At 38.8% G+C, this 27976-nt stretch overlaps 1 protein-coding gene across 2 annotated transcripts; it reads right to left on the reverse strand.

Annotated features, from left to right (window-relative positions):
• LOC145481183 (pyroglutamylated RF-amide peptide receptor-like) lies at nucleotides 1–27545 on the reverse strand. 2 transcript variants are annotated; one of them, XM_081459609.1, is made up of 5 exons: nucleotides 27440–27545; nucleotides 3712–3860; nucleotides 1840–2110; nucleotides 856–1110; nucleotides 1–336 (listed from the first exon to the last, which is right to left on the reverse strand). In XM_081459609.1, the coding sequence occupies exons 2-5, from the start codon at nucleotides 3822–3824 to the stop codon at nucleotides 1–3; spliced, it is 975 nt and encodes a 324-aa protein (XP_081315735.1). In that variant the 5' UTR covers nucleotides 3825–3860; nucleotides 27440–27545. The 2 variants fall into 2 exon arrangements, with proteins under 2 accessions (XP_081315735.1, XP_081315734.1); XM_081459608.1 differs by lacking the exon at nucleotides 27440–27545 and having other exon boundaries at nucleotides 3712–4096.
• Nucleotides 27546–27976: the final 431 nt, after the last annotated feature.

Raw genomic sequence — 27976 nt, forward strand, 5'->3', positions numbered from 1 at the left:
TTATTTCTGCACAGTGCGGGTGACATGAGAGGCGGTGTTGGGTAGCTTAGTGCTGTAACTTTCTGTTGAAGGGCACACTCTTGCTGCACACGTGGAACATAACAGTTCCTTGATCTTCTCCCTGAATCGTTCGTTCAGCAGAGAATACACGAAAGGGTTGACAGCAGAATTGAACATGAACATCAAGTCGGAGATGGCGTAGGAGAAACGGCCATTTATGTAGATGTCGAAGTAGCTTAAGATATAAATCAATAAACCAGTAATCCAGCAGATTCCAAAGATGGCACTGACTGTCATCACACTCAAGGTGACTCGCTTACGCACTTTCAAAACTCCCTGTAAACACGAGGACGCAAAGTGTTAGTGGATCGATCTGTCATTGAAGCTACCTATTTGATGGAAGGAATAACTATCATTTTTGGGGGGATTTTCTGTTCTCCCCGTCTTTCCATGATACGCCTTTCGCCCAACAATGCTAATTGCAAACTCCGGAGTAATTGCTATTATTTCCTTCTTCTCACGAAGTAAAAATTGGGAATAACTATGAGTAAACATGCATAGAACCTTTGCATGAATGGTGCCTGGATTTGAATAACAATACTTTATACATCCTTAGCTTCGTACATATGTTTCCAGACAAAGGATTTTTCACATGAATGTGAGGCTAAGGATGCAAAAAGTTTTGTTATTCAAATTTAGGCACCATTTGTGCAAAAGGTGCATGGGCAAAGAAACTTTGTAGTGCCTGGCAAAGAACAGGCCGATCTCACTACTATGACATTTACACAAACCTATGAGCAGAATTTGAAATACATTTTTATTTCTATCAAATGACTTTTTTGTGATAATTCTTACCTTTTGTTGAAAAGCAAGTTCGTTATCGTCATTTCGCTTAAACCACAAGGAATAAACGACTCTGGAGTATAAGCCAGTCATGATTATCAGTGGAATGATGGCCAGCAATACAAGCCAAGTGGTATCATACGCTGCGCCCATCCAACTTTCTGGCCAGTTCCATTTGCAGTCGCCAGTTGACTCGTCAAATATTGTGACCAGGAACAGCGGTAAGCTTAAAACCAATGCAAAGATCCAACAACCAAAAATAATTACCTGAAAATGGCGCGTTATGAGCCAATGAAAAGACATGTACTTAGCATAGTGGAAATCTCACAAGTCATATCTCAAAACGTTTGGACAAATTTTAAAAAGTGGTTCTGAACCCTTAATCAAGCATTGGGATTTTCTATAGGAGAAGAAGTTCCACGAGCAGAGGTGGACTTTTAGCTGGAGCTGGAGCAGGTACAACTGGGACAAATTCAGGAAGTGATCAACCAAGAAACTGGTGCGGGAGCAGAAGCAGGTGTGATATACATTTAATATAGTACCAGCTAAAGTGACAGTCTTTATGGATATTGTCTGTTAATAACGGCCATCCTGCTCCACGTTATTCGCTGAACAGCGTTGCTACAAGGAAAGAAAAGTATGCCTTCAAATTTCACCCCGGACGCTCCGTTGCGATGAAAGTTGTAAAAGACATGCATATTCATTCAAATCCACTTGACTGAGTACAAAAACAAAAATCATTTTGGGCAATCCAAAATGATGGGCGTGTTAACATTGCCAGGTGCAGTAAATGTGTTTGTGCCACGCTCTTTCAAGAGACTGTGGTTGTTGGTAGTTCCTTTGAAATAAATGCCAACGAATTGTGATTGTATCTTTCTACATACAAGTCAACTAAGAATTATTTACAACGACTTCACAACAGACTTTGGAGGCCACAAGTGTGCTTCTCATTCGTCACCTCAGGTCAGTCTCTCAGATATATTGCTGCTTACTCACCTTCACTCTTCGCTTGGTAAGTTTTCCTTTGCTACCAAGGGGACCCATGACAGTGTAATAGCGTTCAATAGCAATAGCAACCAAAGTGAGAGACGAGGAAGCCGCACCCACCCATGCGAAGTTTCCACTTGTCAGCATTCTGCATAACTCTGAACCACCGGCCCCCTCCGGGTGGGTGAATATTTTCTTCAAAATGTGATTCGGTGCAACAAACACCGCGAACGTGATATCTGATACAGCTAGGTTCACAAGTAGATAACTGATTGGAGTCCTGCAGGAGTAACATCAGTGCCATGCTTTCAAAATAGTAATGATAAAAACATTAAAAGCCTCAGGTACAAATTAACAACAACAACCATTTTATTTTGCTTAATACATAGAATATCATATAGCCAAAAAAAAATATTAGACTTACATAAGCAAAAAAACTAATCAGAATAGTAAGAACTTAACGAGTTGAGTTAAAGGCGTTATATAGGAAAGAAACCCAAATTGGGGTTATATCGTAGTTCATACACTTTGTAAACAGAAGTAAGGCAGTCCTTGTAAACTTGTAGTTCGTTGTTAGCAGTTGTTATTGTGTTGGGGCTAGGGGAATTTTCACTGCTGTTTGTTCTTTTTTCCTCTCAAATGGTACCAAGCCATTCATGTGAGACTTTACGAGAGCTGCTACCTGACTCATTCTAAAGGAAACCCCGAACCAGCTTCAGACAGTAATATATTCAGGCTATATCTGTACGGATACTTTACATAAGTGGACGCATATATTTTCATACGTCATGACCTCCTTTCACACGACATTTACGATCATGGAAAATGTCTGATTCTGACTACGCTAAGACGAGACATTCCATGTGAATAGTTTACTGAGCGTGCGGCAGTCAGTCATCTGATATAGATGTATTCCTTCTTACAACATAATCTGCATCCTTGCAAATTACAACTGTTTGTTCTAACAATTAGAACCTGTACTACGCCAGATACGGAAAACCACTGAAATAGATGCCGCCAAAAATTGTGTGGAAACGTGTTCCTGATCTAATGAAGCAACACGAAACCCCGAGGAAAGGTTACAAGTCAGTAACGTAGAACATTTTCTATATGCATGCAAGCTTTTGTATCAATTGCTTTTAAAATAATATATAATATTAAAAACAGAGGACTAACAAGAAGACTAGCTAACCCAGAATGACCTAAATCTTTCGCCAAAAGCCTAAATGGTCCATTAACGTCCCATGACACCCCGCGAGCCTCTCCATCGTGCCGTCAGAATAATAATTTCTGACTAATTCGTCCCTCAATCGTCATAAATTACATTTTCAGTTGGTCTTCCTGATATACAGTCTCCACAGTGGATCATTCATAAATGGGCAGCTTTCACCGTTTATGTGTTTACGTCTGGACAACAGAATTGAGTGTATTTTTATCATCAGGGACATTACTCACAAGCCCGATGCAGATTATTTAATTTCAGTGTAGTATCCGCTATCCTCGTTTGATAGATTTTTATGATTCGCTTTTAGTTCTTGCGTGAGCAAGAGTAAACAATTTCCAAACGCTGAGGCTAGACTCGTACTGACTTTAATGCGTGTATCATTTACGAAAATGGAATAAACATACACATGTGAATACAGCCCCAATCTTTCACCCTCTCTGAAGCCGTAATACCTTAATTAACTGCTCACAGTTTACAATTTGCTTAATGTAGCCGCATAAGTGAAATCGTCCAATGAATGTTCATACCCACAGAAACACATTAGAATAGAGAGCAAGCGCTAAGGTAATAGACTTAAAAGTAGAGAACTACACGTTATCCATCCTAATGAGAAAATATAACACATTAACTAGAAATACAACACACATATAGCATACCTCATATCTTTATTTTTCTTAATGACAAAGATCACGAGGAGGTTAGAAACGGTGTCCGTGATGACCAAAATGGTGAGCACTGCAGTTAAGGCAATGTCAGATGGCTTTGACATGACTGAAGACTGTTCAGCTATCACTTAGACTAATTCCTGTCCAGTAAACAAATCAAATAATGATAAGCAATGCACGTGACGCCTTGGTTATTTGAAAGCTTAAGTAAAAATGTCATATACCGCGTTCCAAATAGGACAAAGACAGGACAAAGAAACATTGTTTTCTTAGCTTCTCGTTTTGGGCCTATTTTATTTTGTATTGTTAGGAGTAGTTCTTGCCGAAAAAAGTGCATTGTTTATGCAGTGTACCTATAGAAATAGCACATGTAGTATCCCGGGCATGTCTAAGGTTTGAGCTTTGAAAATGTGGATCGATGAAGTTTTTGTCATCTTTAACCTTAGGGCACCACAATACTGGACCTTCCGAAAGTAAAATCAACAACTTTCGGCTTACGATCATGGAGATACGCTGCATCGAAATTGTGGAACGCTATATCGCATGAGTCTCGAAAGATACAAACGTACACTACTTTTAAAAACAAATTAAAAACATTATATCTCACGGGACTCTGAGTGCGAAGTGGATCTATCCTTGATCAATTTTTACTACTTTTAATGATCATATTTTCTTACACATTTTACTTGTGACTACATTTTTCACTCATATTTTAATACTAGCTAGTTCGTAATCTTAATTTAATTAAATTTATGTACCTTCCTGAGGCTCTTATAATTTCTTTTTTCTGTTTTTTTTTTTTCGTGGCGTACCTGTAAACGAGCTTTTTAGCTATGCGTACCGACCACGTTAAATATATTGATTGATTGATTGATTGATTGACTGATTGATTGATTGATTTTAGTGCAATCCAGGCCATAACTTTGCATTGTTTTACAGCTATCAAGTTTTACAGTGTCTCCCCTTGAGATTTTATGTACCCAAATTCTCAAGGAGGTTTTTTATATGGAAATTTACTAAGTTTGGAGATCATGCACACTGCAAGTAGAAGCTAAAATCACAACTGAGTTAAATTGTGTTAAATACTAATCGTGACGGGATGGTTCGACAGCGAATCATGAACTGACATTAATTTCCATAGGTTTGGGAATTGATTCCTGGGACTGAAGAGTAGAACTTTGTTTGCACAATGTTAAGATATCAAAGAGTATTTTGATCTTTTATGTAATCCTTTGGTTACTGGAAGAGTGACAGTAAACTGCAAAAATCTAAGCCCTGCGCTATGCGTTCTTCCGTGTTCCTAAAAGGTCATTTTCATATTTAGTCACTTGTATACGATTATCTGTATTAAGATTTTAGAATCATTTTCAGTCTAAGGCAATCTGGTAGTATTAGTTAACAAGCAAATTTGTCACCCATTAACACCATAGGTTGTCAAAAAAAAAAAATGTTTGTAAGGACCCAAAATTCGGTCGAAAAATTTCCCAAAACAAGTTGTAAACATTGTGAATAAAGGGGTTCAAAACACTTCACCTGTTTTGTCTTCATCGCTTCAGGGAGACTCCTGGGGATTGCGTCTAGGCAAAATTCTCCTCAACAACCAAAAATACTACTATGGCAAGAAGGCACTTGCTCCTCTCCTCTTTGAGGATGAAGAGCTTTTTCCCGCAGATTTTCGTCAAAACAAATCCTCACAGCCCGCTTTGGCAACTTGCCATTAAACCTTAAAATTAATCATGGGCTATTTCTTTGCTACTGCTGTGTACGAAAGTAATTATTTGAACTTTGCTAGTCTTTATACTTTAATAATCTTTCATTTTTAATTTGTTTTCGGAAACTTACTACAATATCAATTTAAAAAGTTTCCCCCTTAATTGCTCTGGAATAATCGGATACAATAAATGAAAACTATTGTGGAATTCATAGCGACCAAAGGAAGAAAAAATATACTTATAGGGATTAAATAATTTAACTTATTTTAGCTGTTTTTGCTTCCATTGCTTCGAGTTCCACTATACACGTAGATTTATGTTTCTCTTCTATTGCAATATCAGTTTGATTTTCATGTAAACTCGTTTTAAAATTGTTTTTGACAGTTGCTTCTATTTTATTAGTCTTCTCGGCACTGATTGCTTTGAATAAATATATATATATTTAATTTCCAGTAAATTTGTTATTCAAATCATGTCCTGAAAATGAAATTGCAATTCAAATTTCGTTTCGCTGTTCTTCTTTTTGTATATTTCACTTTCAGTTGTTTATATACATATGTACAGTATATGTGATACTTCAAAAAAAACAAAAAAACAAACAAAGTTGTAAAAATCGTAGCTACGTTCTGCACAGCATCGCCCATTGCATGTTCAGGTTAAATAAGAAACGCTGTCAGCCTCAAGATCTCTCCTTCTTCACGTCCGCAGAACATTTCACAGCAGTAGCTCTCTTATACTGAGACCAAAAGAAATGTCTTTCCACCTGCTAAGTGGCACTGTTCGGGCGAATCTCATTTCATTAGCTTGTTTTCGTGCGAGATCAGCCACTGTGTTCCCAAGCTGTCCATTTATTGGAAAACCTTTTCTTCACAGCGGAAATATCTATCATCACAGATTCTTCTGTGAAGTTCATAATTTGTTGTCTTATTTTTGCAAAAAATATATCTGTCGAACCTTTCTGTCATTCGTACTTTCGGCTTTCAATTTTAAATCTATGATTCACGCCAAATCATTTCAAGTTAAACTGAGTTTGGATGACAGAGTGAATTATTCATTTTCTATCATACGTAAGTTTTTCAAACCCGGCTTGAAACTGAAATGGGAAAACCCGCACTCCAGGTCACTCTCAGCCCTAAACCACTAACTGTTAAACCACACGGGCAATTTTCTTTTTTCGTGACATAATATCTTTTTTTTAACTCACTGCAAAAATAAAAAGCACTACAATGTTCACTGCCAGATGTTTGATTATATTTGTTTACAGAAAAAAAATGTTCTCAGGCTTTCCTTAAAGTGCCAGGTCGATCATATTTTTCGTATAGATGTCTTTAGATTTCCTTATTCTGTACTGAGATATTTCTAACTCACCTGTGTGAAATGATTTTTTTTTTGTTTGGCAATGAGATTGAAGAACACAAGTCCCATATACACTTGCAATAAGAAGACCGCTTCAGTTTTGGGTAGTATTATTTCTCAACGTTTTTTCGCCGCCATAACAAAAACGCGTTCCTGCAAAAGAGCGAGGCTTGGTCGCTATTCGGATAAGAGACAATCAACCGTCTCAACATGTAGGATATAGGAAAAGTGCTTTCGATTTCAAGCTATTAATTTCTCGCGTGGAATGAGCGCTGGTAAAACACACTAATAGAATGTATTTCGCCCACAAACTTGTGGATAATAACATTCCACCCAATGAAGGTGGGAAAATAACTGAACACAGAAACATAAACTCGCTGAATAACTATTCGGCTATTTTCTAGAAACTGACAGCGCAATATCTCAGCCGTTTATCCTTATCCGGACGACAGAAACCCTCTGGGCGTGCAAAGATTCCGTCTTCACAAAAAAAAAAAAAAAAAAAAATGAAATTACACCCGCTTTCAGTGCTACGTGCATAGCAACTATCTCTCGACATGCCATCTTTCGACATGCTATGTAACCTGGCCTATGTCAAAATGTAAGCACAAATGGCTTCTTTACGGTCGACCTCGACTTTTAGTCATGAAAGATGGATTTATTTGACATCATTAAACTAAGGCTAGGAGCATTAAGAAGACATTCTCTGAGTGATAAATCGACTGCTTTGAATGTTTACATCTTTCGAATATTAACTGAGCGGTAGCGGCCAAATTCTACCGGAAGTCACTATTGAGAGCCGATCGAGTACACTAAAATCGTTTGAATTATCCCCTAAATCGGGAGTCCGCAATCTTCTTCATTCATTTGAGGTCAGTGATTATCATATACTTGTCATTTGTTCCACTAATAACCGGAAAAAATGCTAGTTTCACAGGTAAACGGTATTTCAGCCGTTTACATAGCATGTCGAAAGATGGAATGTCGAGAGATGGTCGAAAGATATCGCCTGTGCACCTAACACTGAAAGCGGGTGTAAGAACAAAAAAAGAAGAAAATAAATTTATTTATTTATTTATTTTCGAGCCAATTTTACCAGTGCCAAGTAGGGACAGTGAATGTTTTCACCATTTGGGGTCAGAAGAGCAGCTAGTTTGAACTAGAACAGTTCACGAGGAGGCGAATTATCACAAGCGACAGTGACGCGGGATTTGACCATTTAAAGACCCTAAATATATATATATATTTTTTGTAAGCTGTCAGTGAGGTGCTGAGGCCCGTTCCAAACGCCGCTCCACTGATGCGCCGAACCTAACTGATGAGTTAAGTACGGCAGAAGGCGGCGTTTGAATCAGTTTGGTTCGGCAGGTTACGTTTGGTGCGGCAAACAACATTAAATTCGGCAAGGTCTGTCGCACTATGCGACGTTGGAGCGGCAGCTGATTCATACGGCGTTCTCCTCATGTGTCGAACCTAATGCACAAATTACTGTAATTTATTTTTCATATAACGGGACTCGTGATTGGCTCAAAATTGAGTGGCGTGACCAGTCATGCATGAAGCTCAAAGTCGTCGCTAAAAATAAAGACAACAAAATACCAGTATGCCTTCGATTTATGAGAAACGGGAATGTGTAAGCGAGTTTCTTTGGCGCAAATTCATTTTTTGCTTTTTCTTCCTGATAATAGCCCAACTTATTAGATTTCCCTTTAACAAGTCGATTTAACCGGGAGAAAACCTGTCTAAATACAAACACTGAACCATGAGTTTGCTTCTCTAAATATTGCTATAAACAGCATGATAACAGCGAAATGTTATTCACAGCTTTTCTATTTGGACAGAGTTCGTGAATTCAGAACGCATATTTCCTCGTCGAAAATTGTTACCACCGGCTTCCCGAATTAAGTTCGACGCAAGTACGCCGTCTGAACCAGCCGTCGCTCCAAAGTCGCTCTAAAGTCGAACTTAATCAAGTTTGGTTCGGCACGTGAGTGGAGCGGCGTTTGGATCGGGCCTGAGATGCGTTATTGTGAATTCAGCTGGAGCATAAATTGTTGAAGCTTTGAATTAATTCTTGCTTTTGCCTTTGCTTCTTTGTTTTTCTACATAATTATAATAAAAATAAAATTACACAGTGGCTTGAAGATATGAATTTTATTTGTTTGTGCTAAAACCAATACTTTAATCACTCTCTGCGCTGGTTCGTAAAATATCGTTTGGACTATTCGAAAAATAACATTCATACGATGTCTTCACGTCACCCCGTATATTTTCAACTCTCTCCACATATTTTTATCACGCATCTCATATCACACCAGCTGTCGACAAACGTCTCTGTTAAGTAAATAGCTTTATACAGCTGCATTTTGACTTTATGGCTCGTGAATCATTACCATTCTAATTATTGTTTTGGGTCTTATGTCAGACACTTGACAGTTGAACAATATGAAAACTCAAACGGAATATTATATCAGAGCAACTTTTACGATTAACGGTTAAAAATTAATGGTTCAAAAGGAAACTAAAACAAAACAGTAAACGCTCAACGAGCATATTATTTCGATGCTGCAGTCACTGAATGTCGACTGATATGTTTCTTTTGTTCGCTGTAATTCATTTGCTTTTATCGATTTTCCCAAACAAGCTTTGGACGAGAGAATAAAACTTAGTAAAGCTGGCTATGGCACAATTAAACGGGCAAATAAAATTTGCCATTCAATACTTGACATGGCCGTTAGACTTCTTTGTTGCAAAATCCTCAATTAATGTTTTGCCGCGAAAGTAGTCCGACTATAATTATCTAATACATGAAAATTGTTGATCTTGTGGAAGTCAAAAATTCTAAAGGTAGTGATAACGAAAACATTGTTGCACAAACGTGACTCACAGTGTAGGCCCATTACTGTAAATTCGCGCTCGTATTTTCGGCAAGTCGAAACAGTGAGTAAATTTTCTGCTAACTGGAGGCCGGATTTTTCGGAAACGAGAAACATTGCTCAGTACGTGCCCTGCATCAACTTGAAGAATTTATGAAGACGCTGTTGTTTTGGATTTGTGCAATCGGTTTCTCGACTCAGTGGCGCCGTTATAAAAGGAACAGTGACATGACATGTAGCTGACACTGTTTGTCAAAGCAGAAGTTGAGAGAAAAGTTGGAAGAGAAACTGCGCGTACTGAAGCACCTTAAATTAGGGAGCTTTAACAAACCACGACGGTAAAGAAGACGACAACGTCACTAAGAGCACAATGGCATTGCACGTGCGTTATAAATCTATATGTATATTCCTTAGCATGGAACCAAGTTCTCCACATTTTGGATTATGAGGCCCACGACGGCTAGCTAATTTTCCCTGTTTCCTTTCAAAACTGCACGCTGCCATTACATATAGAGTGCGGAAGTTTTCAGACCGATTGCCACACGGATCTCATCTAGAATACTAGAAAGTTCGAATGCAAAATTTAACTTCATTTTTTAGCAGGAGTTGTCCTCGGCGTCGCCGTCTTCGTTGCTAAAGCTTCCTAATGAAACCCAGTGGTGAGACACATACAAAATAGCAACCTACCCAAATTGCCGGCTAAAGATATTCCTGACTGTGCAATTCGGTCCACATATGGCATTAGATGCTTCTCGGGTACATTAAATTGACGAAAATAAATCTCGTCACTAAATCAGTGATCGTGAAAGTGAAGAATGATCATCGCAGTAAATTTTCCAATTTAAGCAACTTGAAAGAGGAAGCCTGAAAAAAATCAGGGCTTCAACGGGATTCGAACCCGTGACCTGCAGGATACCGGTGCGATGCTCTACCAACCGAGCTATGAAGCCACACATTGGGAGCGAGGTCAATTAATTGAGTTCATATCTTCCCGTGAGGAGTGAAATGATGTGAAGTATACATGAAATAATTCATATTTGAACTGCGGTTGTAGATGAAAGTGAAGAATGCTCATCGCAGTAAATTTTCCAAGTTAAGCAACTTGAAAGAGGAAGCCTGAAAAAAATCAGGGCTTCAACGGGATTCGAACCCGTGACCTCCGCGATACCGGTGCGATGCTCTACCAACCGAGCTATGAAGCCACACATTGGGAGCGAGGTCAATTAATTGAGTTCATATCTTCCCCTTAGGGGTGAAATGATGTGAAGTATATATGAAATAATTCATATTTGAACTGCGGTTGAAGATGAAAGTGAAGAATGATCATCGCAGTAAATTTTCCAAGTTAAGCAATTGGAAAGAGGAAGCCTGAAAAAAAAAAAAAAAAAAAAAAGATCAGCCAGTGAGCATCTAAATTTACTGCGATGATCATTCTTCACTTTCATCTACAACCCCAGTTCAAATATGAATTATTTCACATATACTTCACATCATTTCACTCCTCACGGGAAGATATGGACTCAATTAGTTGACCTCGCTCCCAATGTGTGGCTTCATAGCTCAGTTGGTAGAGCATCGCACCGGTATCACGGAGGTCACGGGTTTGAATCCCGTTGAAGCCCTGATTTTTTTTTTTTTTCAGACTTCCTCTTTCCAGTTGATAAAATTAGAACATTTACTGCGATGATCATTCTTCACTTTCATCTACAACCGCAGTTCAAATATGAATTATTTCATATATACTTCAAATCAGTGATCGTCATTACGATTTTCTAGCTCAACGAAATATTGCGCAAATGGTTTATTTTGGTATGCACCTTCGCCTTTGCGACTCAATAAGTTCTCATTTTAATTTTTCACTATTTTAAAGTATTGACAGGTCAAATAAACCAACAATAGAGCCAGCTGCCGAATTAACATCAAGCAATCTACTGTCATTTCATGTGGTTTACTTCATCAGTTTACTTAACTGTATTCAGCTTTTATTCGACTATTTCGATAAAACGAACTTTCTTTTCCAGAAAGTCTCGTTGGTTGATTCTTGTCTTAAATCGCGTGTTTTGGTCATTTTTCTTTTTAATTTCGTGACAACCGTGAATTAGTGCACCGAATGGGTAAGCATATACATAAGCAGAAATTGGTTAATTTATTCTCAGCGTATTGTTAGATTAATTGTTTAAAGAGCTGAAATTGTCGATATGCAGGACATAAAACCATATCCGTTTAGTTGAGAAATTCTAGTTGAAATATTGGCCATTAAATCTATCGTTACTATTTCAGCCGTATACGTCTTTGCCTTTCAATTTATATTTCGTTTAGTTAATTAAAATCTGCACGAATCAGAGAGTCTCAATGCGGTTAACAGTTAGCAGTAAAACCGACCAAAAATGAAGCCATAGTAAAACTTGTGTTTTTATTTTGCGTTTGAAAGTTACATTAGCCTACAATTCCTAAAATTAAATAATATCTTTTTCCGTCCCAGAATGATCCTAAGACCTTAAGTAAGTTTTACAGATGTCAACATAAATTGAAAACAATCTGGTAATTACCGTAAGGAGAAAATTAAACGCAAGCCGTAAAAAAGCTAAAATAGTAAGCCGTAAAAGCCACCACCCGATAGAGACTCACAAAAACATAGCCTTTAATTACTGTTATAATAAAGTTTCCATATAACGCGCGCTCTGATTGGCTGAAACAGCGTGCTTTATCAGAGAACAGAGCACGGGTTGATGACGGTAAGTTGGCTTCCAAAATTTTGCTTCGGAATTTTGACAAATGTGACCCAAATTAAACATCCCCTGTGACTCAGACAAACGCACTGGAAGCGAGCTATTTTTCTGCAGTAAATATGGCTCACAGAGACCATTGTTAGCAACAGTAGTGTTAAAACTGTACTAAAATAACAAGTTTGTTAGATTCCCGCCGACAAAACATGTACAGCTGTAGCGAAATAAACAAATTCTCAACCTAAACAGTGCTTCGATAAAGACATTATATTTGTTACAAAGGCAGAAATTATACTAAGAAGTAAAACAACGACAGAAAACAACAATTGAACTGTCTCTGTTTATGATGAGAAGCTTTATTTTTGTAAATTTTATACAATTAAAAATGCTCATTTGCTCAAACAACACTTACATGCAGTGTAGTAACGCTCGTTCTCCGGTCATCTCAGCGAAGTAAACCGACGAGTGGTCAGTGCAAAACTTGCTCTGATATTCTCTTCTGTGCTCGTAGTAGAACCAGTGGGAGCCGTTAAGTTTTTCTAACTTTTACGCTAGTTCGGGCAATCTTGCTGCATGCGGCTACAAGCCGCAAATACCTGTAGCTCCTTTCAAATTCAACTCGGCATTTCGCATTTTCGTCCACAAGCTTTGAGCTCCGCGTTTCGTAATTTCCACTGGAAAAGTGCTCGTTTTCATGGGCCACAATACGGCCGGTCCTCTGGACTATAAACCTTTACCTGCCTTTAGATCCGTATTTAAAAATTAACTTAAAAGCGAACTTTGAAGGCATCGTTTTTCTCTCGAAGGTCGCTCAAGCTACTCGAAACTGAAAGCTTAGCTGAAGTCCAGTTTGTGATTGACAGTTGTCGCTTCGTTACCCAATCAAATTATTTGAACAATTCTAACAAGGATTGTGATTGGCTTATTTTAGCGTGCTTTATCAGAGAACAGTGCACGGCTGACGCCACTTTTGCTCGTTTGGAAAATAACGTTTGGTTTGAAAATTCAGCCGAATGCGTGGTGAAATCATCTGATTCTTTATCATAAAACAAATAAAGAAGCCTCGACTGTGCTCTGTTCTGTTGTAAAGCACTTAGGAAGCGGTAGAGCACTCAAGAACTAGGGAAAAACACTCGACTACGTCTCGTGTTTTCCCCTACACTTCTTTCGTGCTCTACCGCTTCCTAAGTGCTCTACAACAGAACAGAGCACAGTCGAGGCTTCTTTATTTTTTTAAATAAAGGAACATTGTCTAAATTTCCTTTAAGAGTGACTTCCTGTAAAGACTACGGATAGGTGTGCAAAATGCAAAAATCGAATTCCCTCAAACTTTTTTACGAGAAAGCCCTCTGGAAACTATTTAAGAAAATACAGCTTTTAGTTCGTTTGGATTTATATTTTTCAAGTAAAGAGATTTTTTAATTTTCACCCTTGGAGAAGCCCTCGAACCAATGAAAAATGTGCTTCGTATTTGCGACTCGTGTAAGAAAACTAAAACAAATATCAAATCTATTTTGATATTAAACAATTCAATGACCCTTCCTTTACAAAGTACCGTTATTAGAATTGGAAAAGATTCAAACCTGAATTTTTTAAAAAAATTTAAATCAACCCTCCTAAACAACATTATCAGAAAGCTCGATTTTGGCAAATTTTAACGGCCAAACTCCCTACCTGGTACATGGATTCCGCTGTAAAGATGGTATTCTATAGAAAGAGTAAGGCTTTCTCTATCGTTGTGTGAAATAAAATTTTGGGGCAACTTAAACTGCGAATTTAGACGACCGAAAATACTTACGGTACTCGGTTGAAGTTTATGACCTTTGAACTTACAGTTGTCATCATGAATACAAGAGATAACCTAAACAACAGTTGAAACTTTAGCCTGAATGCGACCCTTTCCCCCATTTAAATGATTTGCATTTATTCTTTATCTTCTGTGGGCAATTTTATAGAAAGTAATTTTTTTTTTCACGCTGAAAAGGAGTTCTAACTTGTCTATGAGTACGTGTGTATTTGTTTACTGAAGCGGAAATTTGTGAATATTAAATTTATTCCATTTAAGTTCTATTTCGTGTGCTGCAAGGCGTTTCGTGTTCTCATTAAAAAAATGGTATTGCCAAGTAGAAGGTTTTCTTCTCAGATTTTAAAATAACATATAGTTTTTGACTTACCGTTCCCATGCATGGCTTGATTTACTCAGCAGCATTACACCGGGTGTGATAGCACTAAGATGGCGTGACGATAATTGACAAATCGCTTTTTGCAAATCGAATTCATCAAAATATAGTTATTATGCCTTTTGACATCATAATGCTTCGAGACTACTTGATAGAGACTCTTGTGAAAAAAGTCTACAAAATTTTGAAACTCTCATTACGGTGAAATGAAGAACCTGGATCTACTATTTTTATGCCGCGGTCGTGTGATCCTCGAGTGTGGTATCACATGACAATAACAACTGAAAAATGGCCACCTGCAGTTATTCTCAAATCGTCGGTGGCATGTGCGTCACGTGCGGTCCTAGGGTTTCGAATCCCGCACATGTTCAATTTGTTAAAATTGGATAATGTGGCAAAGATATTCGAGGTGTGTTCAGAAACGGCGGAGTTCTGGGTATCTGTACTTGTTTCTAACGGATATCCCTCCTCGTTTGTACAGGCAAGGCACGAACAACCCCAAGAAGAGAACCCGAAGCGGAATTTAAATCCAACGCCGTTTTACCCTATGTCCAAGGAGTTTCCGAGTCTCTCCGCCGCTGCCTAGAACAACAAGGCATTCGCACCGTCTTCAAGTCCGACACGACACTTCGGTCACACTTAGTGCGACCAAAGGACACCGTCAACCCGGCTAAACAAGATGGTGTTGTCTACAGGATTCCCTGTGAGTGCGGCAAAGTCTACATCGGGGAAACAGGGAGATCTATGCAGGAGAGGATCAAAGAACACGACAGGGATATACGACTCGCCCGTACCCAGACCTCCGCCGTTTCTGAACACACCCACGAGACCGGCCACTATCCTATCTGGAATGAGGTCAAGTTTATTGATCGAGATCCTCACTGGTACACAAGTAAGGTCAAGGAAGCTATTCACATCAGACTTGACCCTAATAACATCAACAGGGATAGTGGAATTGAAATTCCTGAAGCATGGATGCCCACGATCAAAAAACACAACAACAGGAGAACAGTACAACAGCGGACCACTGAGGGAACAGCTACTCGTCGAAACAATGGAACAATAGGAGGATCGAAATGCACCAATCACAGCTGACCTTTGTGATATAAATGATACCGCGCAATCAGTCGACCTTATCGCCTTAAGAAGACTAGCAGTAAGCAGTCGAAACGTCGCGATCTACGTTTCAAGTGACCACATCGTGAGACAAACGATAATACACTTTATTATGAGAGCCTACAGGCAACAAAATTTGCGTCTGAGGTGGAGTCCTCTCGACTGAACCGGATTTATCCCACGATCCCCTTTATGGTTCTTCTCATGTTGTATCCATTGCTCAGAACAGGAACAGTTCTTTTTGTTGCTACACCACCTTATCCCTCATAGGTCCCGATGACGAGGGCATACTGTTGTGTTCAAAATACCTTCATCCACGTCAAAACAACCTTGGAAACAAAATGTGTGATATGCGTTTACTGGAAGTTTAGTTTAACGGTAAGGGTTTCGAAAAACCATGCGACAGCAACCGAGCCCCGGGGATGTAAGCCCTTGGATAACATTGAGAAAGACATCTCAGAAAATGTCACGCAGTATTATAGGACTCCGCTTTCTTACGCATTTTAAATGATACGTGAGAATGTTTCGGCGTCAGAAGAAAGCAGAGGAGCCATCCGCGTTTTTGTTCAGTGAATGGGATTCAATGCTGGTAGGTGCCTTTATACCTTATTTAACAAGCAAGAGGACAACAATGCGATAATTCATCAGATTCGCGGATTTTCATAATACCAAGCGGGGACTACAAATTAGTATTATTTTTTCAGTCATCTCTGTAATTCCCTTATATGTTACTACCCTAAAGTTTCTCTTGACTTATCTCTTGTAGTGAGGCAAGCCGACAAGTATTCCGCCCCCCCCCCCCCCTGCCCACCTTTAATTTCTAATCCCACTTCTCCACGTGGTTAGTATTGGGATCATTTTCGTGGGAGAAACTTGTAAATAGCCGGGCCGCAATATAACTCAAGAGACTATAGTCTCAAGAGACTATTACGCTTTTGCACGGTCAGCTACATTGAAAGAGTGCCATTAGATTTTGATTTCGCGTATCATGAAATCACGCCTTATTGGGCCTCATGGTGATTGTCTGTTACCGTAGCATTCAGTATTTTCTCGATAATCTTTCGCAATATTTTCGATCTAAAGAGAAAATTGAATTACGAATACACTGACCTGCTCTAGCCAACAGTAGGCTTGCTTCGTCCAGAGAAGAATCGCTCACATCAATAGCCTTCAAATCACCTTGAATGTCTTTGTCACATTTTCGAATTAAAACACATTGAACATGTACGGGATTCGTAACTCTAGGACCGCACGTGCCCCCAACGATTTGAGAATAACTGCAGGTGGCCATTTCTTAGTTGTTATTGTCATGTGATACCACACTCGAGGATCACACGACCGTGGCAAAAAAATAGTAGATCCAGTTTTTTTTTTTTTATCAAAGCAATGAGAGTTTCAAAATTTGCAAACTTATTTCACAAGAGTCTTAATCAAGTAGTCTCAAAGAAAGATGTTATATATACATATTTTTTGATGAATTCGATTCGCGAAAAGCGATTTGTCAATTATCGTCACGCCATCTCACCGCTATCACACCCGGTGTAACGCTGCTGAGTAAATCAAGCCATGCATGTGGACGGTAAGTCAAAAGTTATATTTTGCTTTAAAATCTGAGAAGAAAACCTACTTGGCAATACCATTTTGTTTTAATGAGAACACGAAACGCCTTGCAGCACACGAAATAGAACTTAAATGGAATAAATTTAATATTCACAAATTTCCGCTTCAGTAAACAAATACACACGTACTCATAGACAAGTTAGAACTCCTTTTCAGCGTAAAAAAAATATTACTTTCGATAAAATTGCCCACAGAAGATAAAAAATAACTATGAATCATTTAAATGGGAGAAAGGGTCGCATTCAGGCTAAAATTTCAACTGTTGTTTAGGTTATCTCTTGTATTCATGATGACAACTGTAAGTTCAAAGGTCATAAACTTCAACCGAGTACCGTAAATATTTTCCGTCGTCTAAATTCGTAGTTTGAGTTGCCCCAAAATTTTATTTCACAGAACGATAGAGGAAGCCTTACTCTTTCTTTAGAATACCATCTTTACAGCGGAATCCATGTACCAGGTAGGGAGTTTTGCTGTTGAAATTTGCCAAAATCGAGCTTTCTGATAATGCTGTTTAGGAGGGTAAATTTGAAAAATTTTTAAAAATTCAGGTTTGAATCTTTTCCAATTCTAATAACGGTACTTTGTAAAGGAAGGGTCATTGAATTGTGTAATATCGAAATAGTTTTGATAATTGTTTCAGTTTTCTTACACGAGTCGCAAATACGAACTGAAGCACATTTTTCAGTGGTTGGAGGGCTTTTCCAAAGGTGAAAATTAAAAAATCGCTTTACTTGAAAAATGTAAATCTAAATGAACTAAAAGTTGTATTTTCCTAAATAGTTTCCAGAGGGCTTTCTTGTGAAAAAGTTTGAGGGAATTCGATTTTTGCATTTTGCACACCTATCCGTAGTATTTACAGGAAGTCACTCTTAAGTATACATCTATGAATATTTAAAACAGGAACTCGTTTCACACATCATGTACTGACGTTCCTGTGAACGACGTCCACTGCGCGCAAAGCGAAATATTCGGGCCCGAATTCGCTCGAATACGGATCGGCGCACACCGCGTATGCCGCAATGTTCTGACGTATTCGATTACGGCTGACTCGAAATACACCTGGAATATTCTATAGGAATCCAGCCTCTTTTTCCGTTTTCAAATTTAATACTCGCGAATGACTCGAAGTGTTCGATAAATCATACGGGCCACGTTTTGGTAGATTAATGTTGCATTAGATGTTCTTCGAAAATATAGCGATCATTTATGACTCGAACATTTTCGAATACTCTCAGTTGTTCGAGAGCTTGCGACTGGAACACGCGATGCACGACGCCACTTCTGACGTGAACGTCTTCGAATACTAATGAATACGTCAAGTATGCTCTAATTTTCGAGAATCGCACGCCATGAATACGAAAGTTATGTCATATTTTTCACAACCAAAGATGTATTGTGTCGTCAAAAACGGGTTTTATGCAGGTAATATACGCTACCGCGTAGTTCAGTCAGACAACACGCTAGTGTTCCGAAGCGTGCGACTGGAACACGAGACTCATGCGAAGTATGAAACGTGTTCATGTTTGAATACTGAGGTATACGTGAGGTTTTAAGGTATTCTAAACGACACACTTCAAGTGTTCTGTAGTGTTCGACTGGAACACGAGACTCGTGCGAAGTATGAAACGTGTTCATTTTTGAATACTGAGGCATACGTGAGGTTTTAAGGTATTCTAAACGACACACGTCAATTCATGTCTCCTGTTCGACTGGAACACGAGACTCATGTAAAGTATGAAACGTATTCGGGATTGAATACTGACGCCAACGTGAAGTACTGAGGACCCATACCAAAGCTTGTATATCCCCTAAACTGTGTTCAAACTGCCGAGTGTAACACACTTTTAAATTCCTTTGGATTCCTAACAAAACGCACCCAAAAGAAAGAAAATTACCAGGCCAATATGCAAGTTATCCCAACAAAAAGTAAACAACTGCCGTTATGACATCTTCATTTCATTTCAAATAATACTTTATTTATACTGAAATAATAAAACTTATATTGTTACTTGTGCGTGTATGGTTATTTTCATCAAACTATGGAAGAATTTACATTGCCAAGACCCTATGTTATCAAAAAGTACAAGGAACCATCTGAGAAGCAAAACCTAAAAAAACACTATAACATTTTGTATGCATTTACTTTATATCTAGATGCTGCTTTGTTATAAAAAAAAAAGCATTGCCATCTGAGAAGCAAAGTCTTTAAAAAACATTATAACATTTTTTTTGCAAACTTTATAACTAGATGCTATTGTGTTATGAAAAGGCATAATGAAGCATCTGAGAAGCAGTCTAAAAAACCACTTCTATAACATTTTGCATGCAACTTTCTAACTAGATGCTGCTATATTATGACAAAGCAGAAGGAACCATTTGAGAATTTTTCCTAATCACTGTGGTTTGTTCAATATTGTAGCCCGTGTTGGTTTGGTTTTGTGTATACGTGTGTTCAGTATGTACCTGACTCTATAACTAACGATCATTTTAACTTGGCTCCCCTTTTTTACCTGTCCCATTGGTTATTTCTCTCCCTCTTTTTATTATCTACTTTATTATACGTTCGGCTGTGAAAATGTCTTCCACTTAATAGAGTGAATTCGTATAACCCGTTCCTTATATGTTAATGAGGCGCATAATATTCTAATGACCAGGTTGGGTACGCGAGAGATCGTTTTGCTGTTGGAATGTACTGGACTGTTTAAAATCTGAACCATAATCAATTCTTTGCAAGGGAAAAACAGTGAAGGTGCGCGAAATACGGGTAGTGCTTTTGGATATTCTTGCCATTTTGTTGATGTTACATTACAATATATTAGTCCATGGGCCAGACCACTTTTCGGTACCAAACCTAAGGACAAAACCTAAGTGTTATCAGCTGATACTACTGCATGAGTTGTTTTAAAATTTGTATGATAACCTTTCTGAATGAGTAGCTTTGTGTGAGACTTTTTAATTTAAAATTTTGCAAAAAAAAAAAAAAATGGCTTCAGCATGGAAACGAGGCTCAGAAGAAGATCCTCTAAATATATGGTCACGATCGTTTTATCAGTACTTTAGATATTTGAAAAAAGGAAAACATTTGTATTTCTCCTCGGAGTTGTTAAAAGTAGAAATTTGTGTCAGGATTACACGAAAAACTAAAAAACAACCAACGGTGTCATTCACATTGCATCATGGGTAACTCAAAGATGGCGGCATTCTTGACAGGTGTGTAGGGCTAATTTGTGCTAAAATTTTGGTTCCTTATAGAAACGAGAAATGTTCTCAGGGGATACATAAGCAGTAAGCATCTAGGTAAACATTTAGAGAAATGAATTAACTAAATATAAGCTGATAGTGTCGATTTTTGACAAGAAACTTACAGATCCTCGAAATAGGCGTTCGAGTATATATCATTTGTCATTTTATAAGAAAGGTGTAGCAGTAGATGACATAATGAGAGATTTTGAGAAATATGGAGTTTGAAATGTATCAAAAGGAAAATGACGTTAAATAATAGTTTTACCTTGATATGAGGGTCATTTCATACATTGCTAAAGATGATTTCGGCAAAACAAAGCGACGACTGCATGACAGAAAGGTCGAGCATTTTAAAGCCCTTACCCAAGTTGGTCACGTTTCCGCTGTTTCTGATCACGCGATCTCCACCGGCCATAACATCAAATGGGACCATTTCGAGGTCTTAGCTAGTGGACGATGTGATTTACATTGTAAAATAAAAGAAACACTGTTTATACGTGACTTAAAACCAACACTTAATGACAATGCTAGCAGTGAAAAGCTGTCACTTTATTGGCTATCACCTTTTGTTTTCGTTATTGTTTAGTTAGTTACCAGTACCTCGCTTTGTATTTTTAAGTTTTAAATCTTTCGTTTTTTTGTAACCGCCACTTCTGAAGATGCGTGCTGTAGCATGCGAAACGTCAAGAAAATTTTAGATTGTTGTTCCAAACCATGCGTAGTTCATGTGTTATGTTTGTTGCCGCTGTTTGCATTTTATTTCTTGTTAAATTGAAATGGCCAAAGAACAAGAGTGTTTATGATTTCAGTCATATATAGTGACTAAGCTAATTTACAATGAACAGTGCGGATGGTCTTTTAAGCTGCTTTTGTTGTTTATATAAAATCATTTTTGGTGAAGAACGAACACCTGAATAAATAAATACAAACTTCAGCGCTTAAATTAAACCGGTTTAAAAATGGCTTTTAAAACCTTTAAGTCTCAATATTGACGTAGAACCTTGCATCACTGAATAGGTGGCACAAAAAGAGGAAATGTGACGCCTGAAGAACAAAACATCGCTCAAAAGCGATCACGTTCAGAACAGTCCAGTTTTGCATGTATTATTCACTTTACTGACGATGACACGGAACTATTTAGACCAAAAGATGAAAAGTCCTGAAGTACACTTGTAGGAGGCGAGCAGCTGCTGTTCGTAAACACAAGCACCTTGATACTGCTGAGACATTAAATGAAGGAGAAATCCCAACATTTACTATCACAGAAAATGTCGTAGCGTGTTTACCATGAAAAAGCTCTTGGAAAGAATTTCAAAGCAGTAAGCTGAACTGACGACCAACAACCAAAGGCAGCTAAGAGGACCTCGATCCGACAGTCCCCTGCCACTAGCATGACTTACGAACATGTCTGCATATTCAGTGAAAAGAAGTATCTTAAATGAACAAGAAATCGGCGAACCCTTGGAACAATGCAGAGATTTGCGTGCGGATCACTCAATTAGAAAATCAACCATGGAAAAGAAGGAGAGCAGGATTCTCCCAATTGCGTCGCGTGAAATCGTAACAGCTGAAGCTTGTGACCACAGGACATGCTACAAGGGCTATACTAGGGCTGAGGCAAGTCCCACTGGGGCTTCCGATGGCTGTGGTGAATCGCTGAGAAGATGAGTATGCTAATCTCAAGTCAGAAGCTTACCATATGCTTACATCAGATGCTTACATCAGATGATTACATCAGATCGGATGTTCTTGCAAACGAGAAAATAGTCATATTGACTGAAATGAGAGAACTACTTATATCGTACGTATCTGACGTCTTTGGTTGTTGAAGAAATCAAGTTATCCACAAAGAAGCACACCAGACAGAATCTCCAGGCAGAATTTGGCGATGTCTTCCTCTTTGAAAATTTGTTCGACACCACCAGTGTCTTCATAATTCCCACCAATTTGACACACTTAATGTAGCCAAATAAATAACAACCCTTCTTCTGGAAAAACAGGACAATGCAAGCCAGTCTTCTCGGAGCTCAAATATACACCGGGCTGCTATTGACATTCGCGAAGCTATTCAAAGAACAGGAAACAAGATGTCATAGTCTCCACGCCCTTCAGATCTCGCTAAGAGCGCGATGAATGTTCCCAAAGAGCAGGGTTCGTTCTTGCAAACATATCTGACTGGAAAAAAAGAGTGGCCAGATAACTGACCGTCTAGAAGAAACGTTATCGGGTGAAAGAACATCGCATAGAGTAAATGGGATAGCGGTGCAGGCGAGGCATTTCGGACAACAACTTCCCCCGGAACCATCAACGCAGATAGTTCAGACCAAAATGCGGAGTGTCGAGGCACTGGATGTAGAAAATCTTCCCATTTACAATGCAAAAGATAGATGCGGTCCTCGTTTTAGAAGATTTGTAGAAGTTACCCGCCAAGAAGCTCTCGAAAACGCACGAAGAAAAAACCTTTTAAGGGTCTTGGCGCGCCTACATGCGGACGCATCCGAACACAAGGTACAGCAGTGGAGAAAATTCCTTTTGAATCCAAAGAATAAAAAGGCCTTCACAGAGTTTGTGATAAAGGGTTGGAGACGGGATTAATACAGAACAAAGTTGACAGGCAAGGTCGCTTTTCGTGTGAAAGTGACTGTTACGAGATTACCTCACAAACTGCCAATATAGTTGAAGAGCTCAACTCCACACAGGAAGAAGCTGATACCCGGCTTATTCTACATGCAGCTCATGCAGCTAAATCGGACTACACGGCGGTGGTTGTGGCATCAGAAGATACAGACGTACTCTTGCTTTGCCGGGCGTTTAACTGCTTTATTCGGCATCCATGTATGTCAAGTGTGGAGCGCAGACAAGATCTAGATATGTCAGTATCTCCAGCGTGGTGGCAGCCGTAGGAGAAGAACTTTGCAAATGCCTAATTGGTACGCATGCTTTCATTGGTTGTGACACAGTGAGTGTTTTCCCTGGAATGGAAGAGATAACAGCCCTACGACTTGTCAAGCAACAGACATCCTGCCAAGAAATGTTTAAGCAGCTGGGGATGGAATGGGTTCTATCAGATATGCTTTTTTTAGAGCCTTCAAGAGTTTACATGTAAGCTCTACTGCTCTCAACCAGGAACTGATAACATTAATGAGCTGAGCTACAGGTTATTCTGCGCCAAGAAGGGTAACATCGACTCCAGCCAATTACCACCCTGTGTTGACTGCTTGTTCAAACATGCGGCTCGCCCAAACTTCCAAGCAGCCATTTGGAAGCAAAGTCTGCAAAGCTGCCAAGGGACATGACCCCCATTGGTTTTGGCTGGCGCGAAGACGGTGATCACTTTGCCATTGACTGGATGAGCGGTGACCCAGCCCCCACAGCCGTGCTAGGACTACTGTCTTGCTCGTGTACACGGTCATGTCAACTTCCTACCTGCAGTTGCCTGACAAATGTTTTGAAGTGCACGGATGTGTCCAAGCTATTAGACTGTGACAACAGATGTGAAGATTCCATCGAGGAGTTTGTCTCAGATGACAGCGAAGAAGACGAAGAAATCTAACTTTAATTATCAATGTAGCACATGTACAAGCAGTTTCTTATATCCTGAATAATTATTCATATTTAACATTTCGCAAGTTTAGCCATGGAAACCATCCAGGAACAATTTCTTTAAGTTAAAAATAAGTTGTTGACATAAGCTCTGAAAACGTTTGAGATTTTCAATAACGAAAAACCAGTGTATGTAACATGACTGTATTTACATTTGCTTGTATTTGACCGTAGTAATCACATTTGTACTAGTTCTATCTGTTCAGCCCAACCGAGTCATTTGTAACTGATCACGTGATAAGCCTGGTATAGCTACTCATTTGACATGGTTATCATATACCAAACTAAGCAAGAGGAGTCAATGTGGTTTAGAACGAGCGTTCGAAAGTAACCTAGGCAATTTACACGAGCACTTTCTTTTTTTTTTCTTATTTTCCGTCTTATTGTTCATATTTATAATTTGACAAGTGTTGCCATGGAAACCATTCAGGGATAATACCAATAAGTCATATATAAGTTATTGGAATTAGGTCTGAAAACTGCGTTTGAAGTTTGCAATAACCAAAAATCCATGTATGTAACATTTTCAGGTTTGCATTTAACTGTTATTAGGCATCTTTTTACCAATTCTGCTTATTCGGCCAAACCGAGTGACGTCATTTAATCACGTGATAATCCTAGTAAAGCTACTCATTTGGCATAGTTATCATACACCAAAATAACCTAGAGGAATCGATGTTGTTAAAAATAAGTGTTAGAATTTGTCCCTCGTTTTGGTGCCAAATGGCTCTTTCCAGGGTCCTGGCCCATGGACTATATGGCTGGCTTTCTGACACCTGTGGCTGAGAAACACTCGCGCCGGTACTTCCACGCCGGCATGCAAGCATCGGAAGAAAACAATATCTTATTGAAGGCTTTTTATTTTGAATAAATGTCCACAATTAGGAATTTGAAGCGCTAGGAGAGTTTTCTTTTCTATTCAACCTTAAATTCCGAAAATTTGGAAATGGGGACAAATGGCACGGAAATTTCCCGGGAAATTAAATTTTCCTAAAAAAGCGGAAATAATGGAATTTCACCAAAGCAAACCATTCAACCGAAAATACCGGAAGGAAAATCAAATTTAGGACAAAATTCCGGGTAAGAAATTTTCGAAAATTTGGATACACCTCTCGAGGTTGTTAGTTTTGTGATCCTAAATTCCAGAAAATGCTCTTCCATTCGTCAATGGAAATTTCCAGAAATTCAAATCGGAATTTTTCACCGAATGGAAAGTGTCATTGGGCGCTTTCCATTCGACCAAAAATTTCGGTGTGAATTCACGGAAATTTCCATGGGCGAATGGTACAGACTTTTCTAGTGTGTAAAACGTCAGGCCGCACAGTTTTGTTCGCTTGGAATTTTTCAATGACTTCGAGGTTTAAATCGCAAATATAGAAGCAAACAGAACACATATATTTTCACCTCTCTCTAGATATATTTATATCACGCTTCCCATATGACACCAGCTGTCGGCAAACGTCTCTGTTAAGTAAATAGCTTTATATAGCTGCATTTTGACTTCATGGTTCTTTAATCATTACCATTCTAATTATTGTTTTGGGTCTTATGTCAGACACTTGACAGTTGAACAATATGAAAACTCAAACGGAATATTATATCAGAGCAACTTTTACGATTAACGGTTAAAAATTAATGGTTCAAAAGGAAACTAAAACAAAACAGTAAACGCTCAACGAGCATATTATTTCGACGCTGCAGTCACTGAATGTCGACTGATATGTTTCTTTTGTTCGCTGTAATTCATTTGCTTTTATCGATTTTCCCAAACAAGCTTTGGACGAGAGAATAAAACTTAGTAAAGCTGGCTATGGCACAATTAAACGGGCAAATAAAATTTGCCATTCAATACTTGACGTGGCCGTTAGACTTCTTTGTTGCAAAATCCTCAATTAATGTTTTGCCGCGAAAGTAGTCCGACTATAATTATCTAATACATGAAAATTGTTGATCTTGTGGAAGTCAAAAATTCTAAAGGTAGTGATAACGAAAACATTGATAAGTTAATAAAGATGGTGAATTTTAAGCTCGGTAATGAAATGTGAAGATGAATTAATCAACATGACACGAGCGTGGGACAAAGAAAAAATTCTGAGTCCCCGACAGGAATCGAACACATGACCTCCGGAACACCGGGCGGGCGCTCTATCCACTGAGCTACGAGAACTCGTGGAGAGCAAGGTCATCTAATTGAGTTCATATATGATAGGTGTCCTGCATACTGTTAGGATCAATCGATTCCTGTCGGGGACTCAGAATTTTTTCTTTGTCCCACGCTCGTGTCATGTTGATTAATTCATCTTCACATTTCATTACCGAGCTTAAAATTCACTATCTTTATTAACTTATCACTACTCACGATGAATTCGCAGTATGCAGGACACCTATCACATATGAACTCAGTTAGATGACCTTGCTCTCCACGAGTTCTCGTAGCTCAGTGGATAGAGCGCCCGCCCGGTGCTCGGGAGGTCATGTGTTCGATTCCTGTCGGGGACTCAGAATTTTTTCTTTGTCCCACGCTCGTGTCATGTTGATTAATTCATTTTCAACGAAAGCATTGTTGCACAAACGTGACTCACAGTGTAGGCCCATTACTGTAACTTCGAATTCGCGCTCGTATTTTCGGCAAGGCGAAACGGTGGGTAAATTTTCTGCTAACTGGAGGCCGGATTTTTCGGAACGAGAAACGTTGCCCAATACGTGCCCTGCATCAACTTGAAGAATTTATGAAGACGTTGTTGTTTTGGATTTGTGCAATCGGTTTCTCGACTCAGTGGCGCCGTTATAAAAGGAACAGTGACATGAAATGTAGCTGACACTGTTTGTCAAAGCAGAAGTTGAGAGAAAAGTTGCAAGAGAAACTGCGCGTACTGAAGCACCTTAAATTAGGGAGCTTTAACAAACCACGACGGTAAGGAAGACGACAACGTCACTAAGAGCACAATGGCATTGGACGTGCGTTATAAATCTATACATATATTTCTTAGCCGTCCTCTTCAAACAACAGCATGGAACCAAGTTCTCCACATTTTGGATTATGAGGCCCACGACGGCTAGCTAATTTTCCCTGTTTCCTATTAAAACTGCACGCTGCCATTACATATCGAGTGCGGCAGTTTTTAGACCGATTGCCACACGGAACTCAACTAGCTAGAATACTAGAAAGTTCGAATGCAAAATTTAACTTCATTTTTTAACAGGAGTTGTCCTCGGCATCGCCGTCTCTGTTGCTAAAGCTTCCTAATGAAACCCAATGGTGAGACACATACAAAATAGAAACCTACCCAAATTGCTGGCTAAAGATATTCCTGACTGTGCAATTCGGTCCACATATGGCATTAGATGCTTCTCGGGTACATTAAATTGACGAAAATAAATTTCGTCATTGAATGATCGTCATTACGATTTGCTAGCTCAACGAAATATTGCGCAGATTTTTTATTTATGTATGCACCTTCGCATTTGCGACTTAATAAGTTCTCATTTTAATTTTTCACTATTATAAAGTATTGACAGGTCAAATGAACCAACAATAGAGCCAGCTGCCGAATTAACATCAAGCAATCTACTGTCATTTCATATGGTTTACTTCATCAGTTTACGTTACTGTATTCTTTTATTCAACTATTTCGTTAAAACGAACTTTCTTTTCCAGAAAGTCTCGTTGGTTGATTCTTGTCTTAAATCGCGTGTTTTGGTCATTTTTCTTTTTAATTTCGTGACAACCGTGAATTAGAGCACCTAATGAGTAAGCATACATTAGCAGAAATTGGTTAATTTATTCTCAGCGTATTGTTAGATTAATTGTTTAAAGAGCTGAA

This window comes from Orbicella franksi, chromosome 3 (genome assembly GCF_964199315.1).
Source record: "Orbicella franksi chromosome 3, jaOrbFran1.1, whole genome shotgun sequence".
In the NCBI taxonomy this organism is placed as follows: Eukaryota; Metazoa; Cnidaria; class Anthozoa; order Scleractinia; family Merulinidae; genus Orbicella; species Orbicella franksi.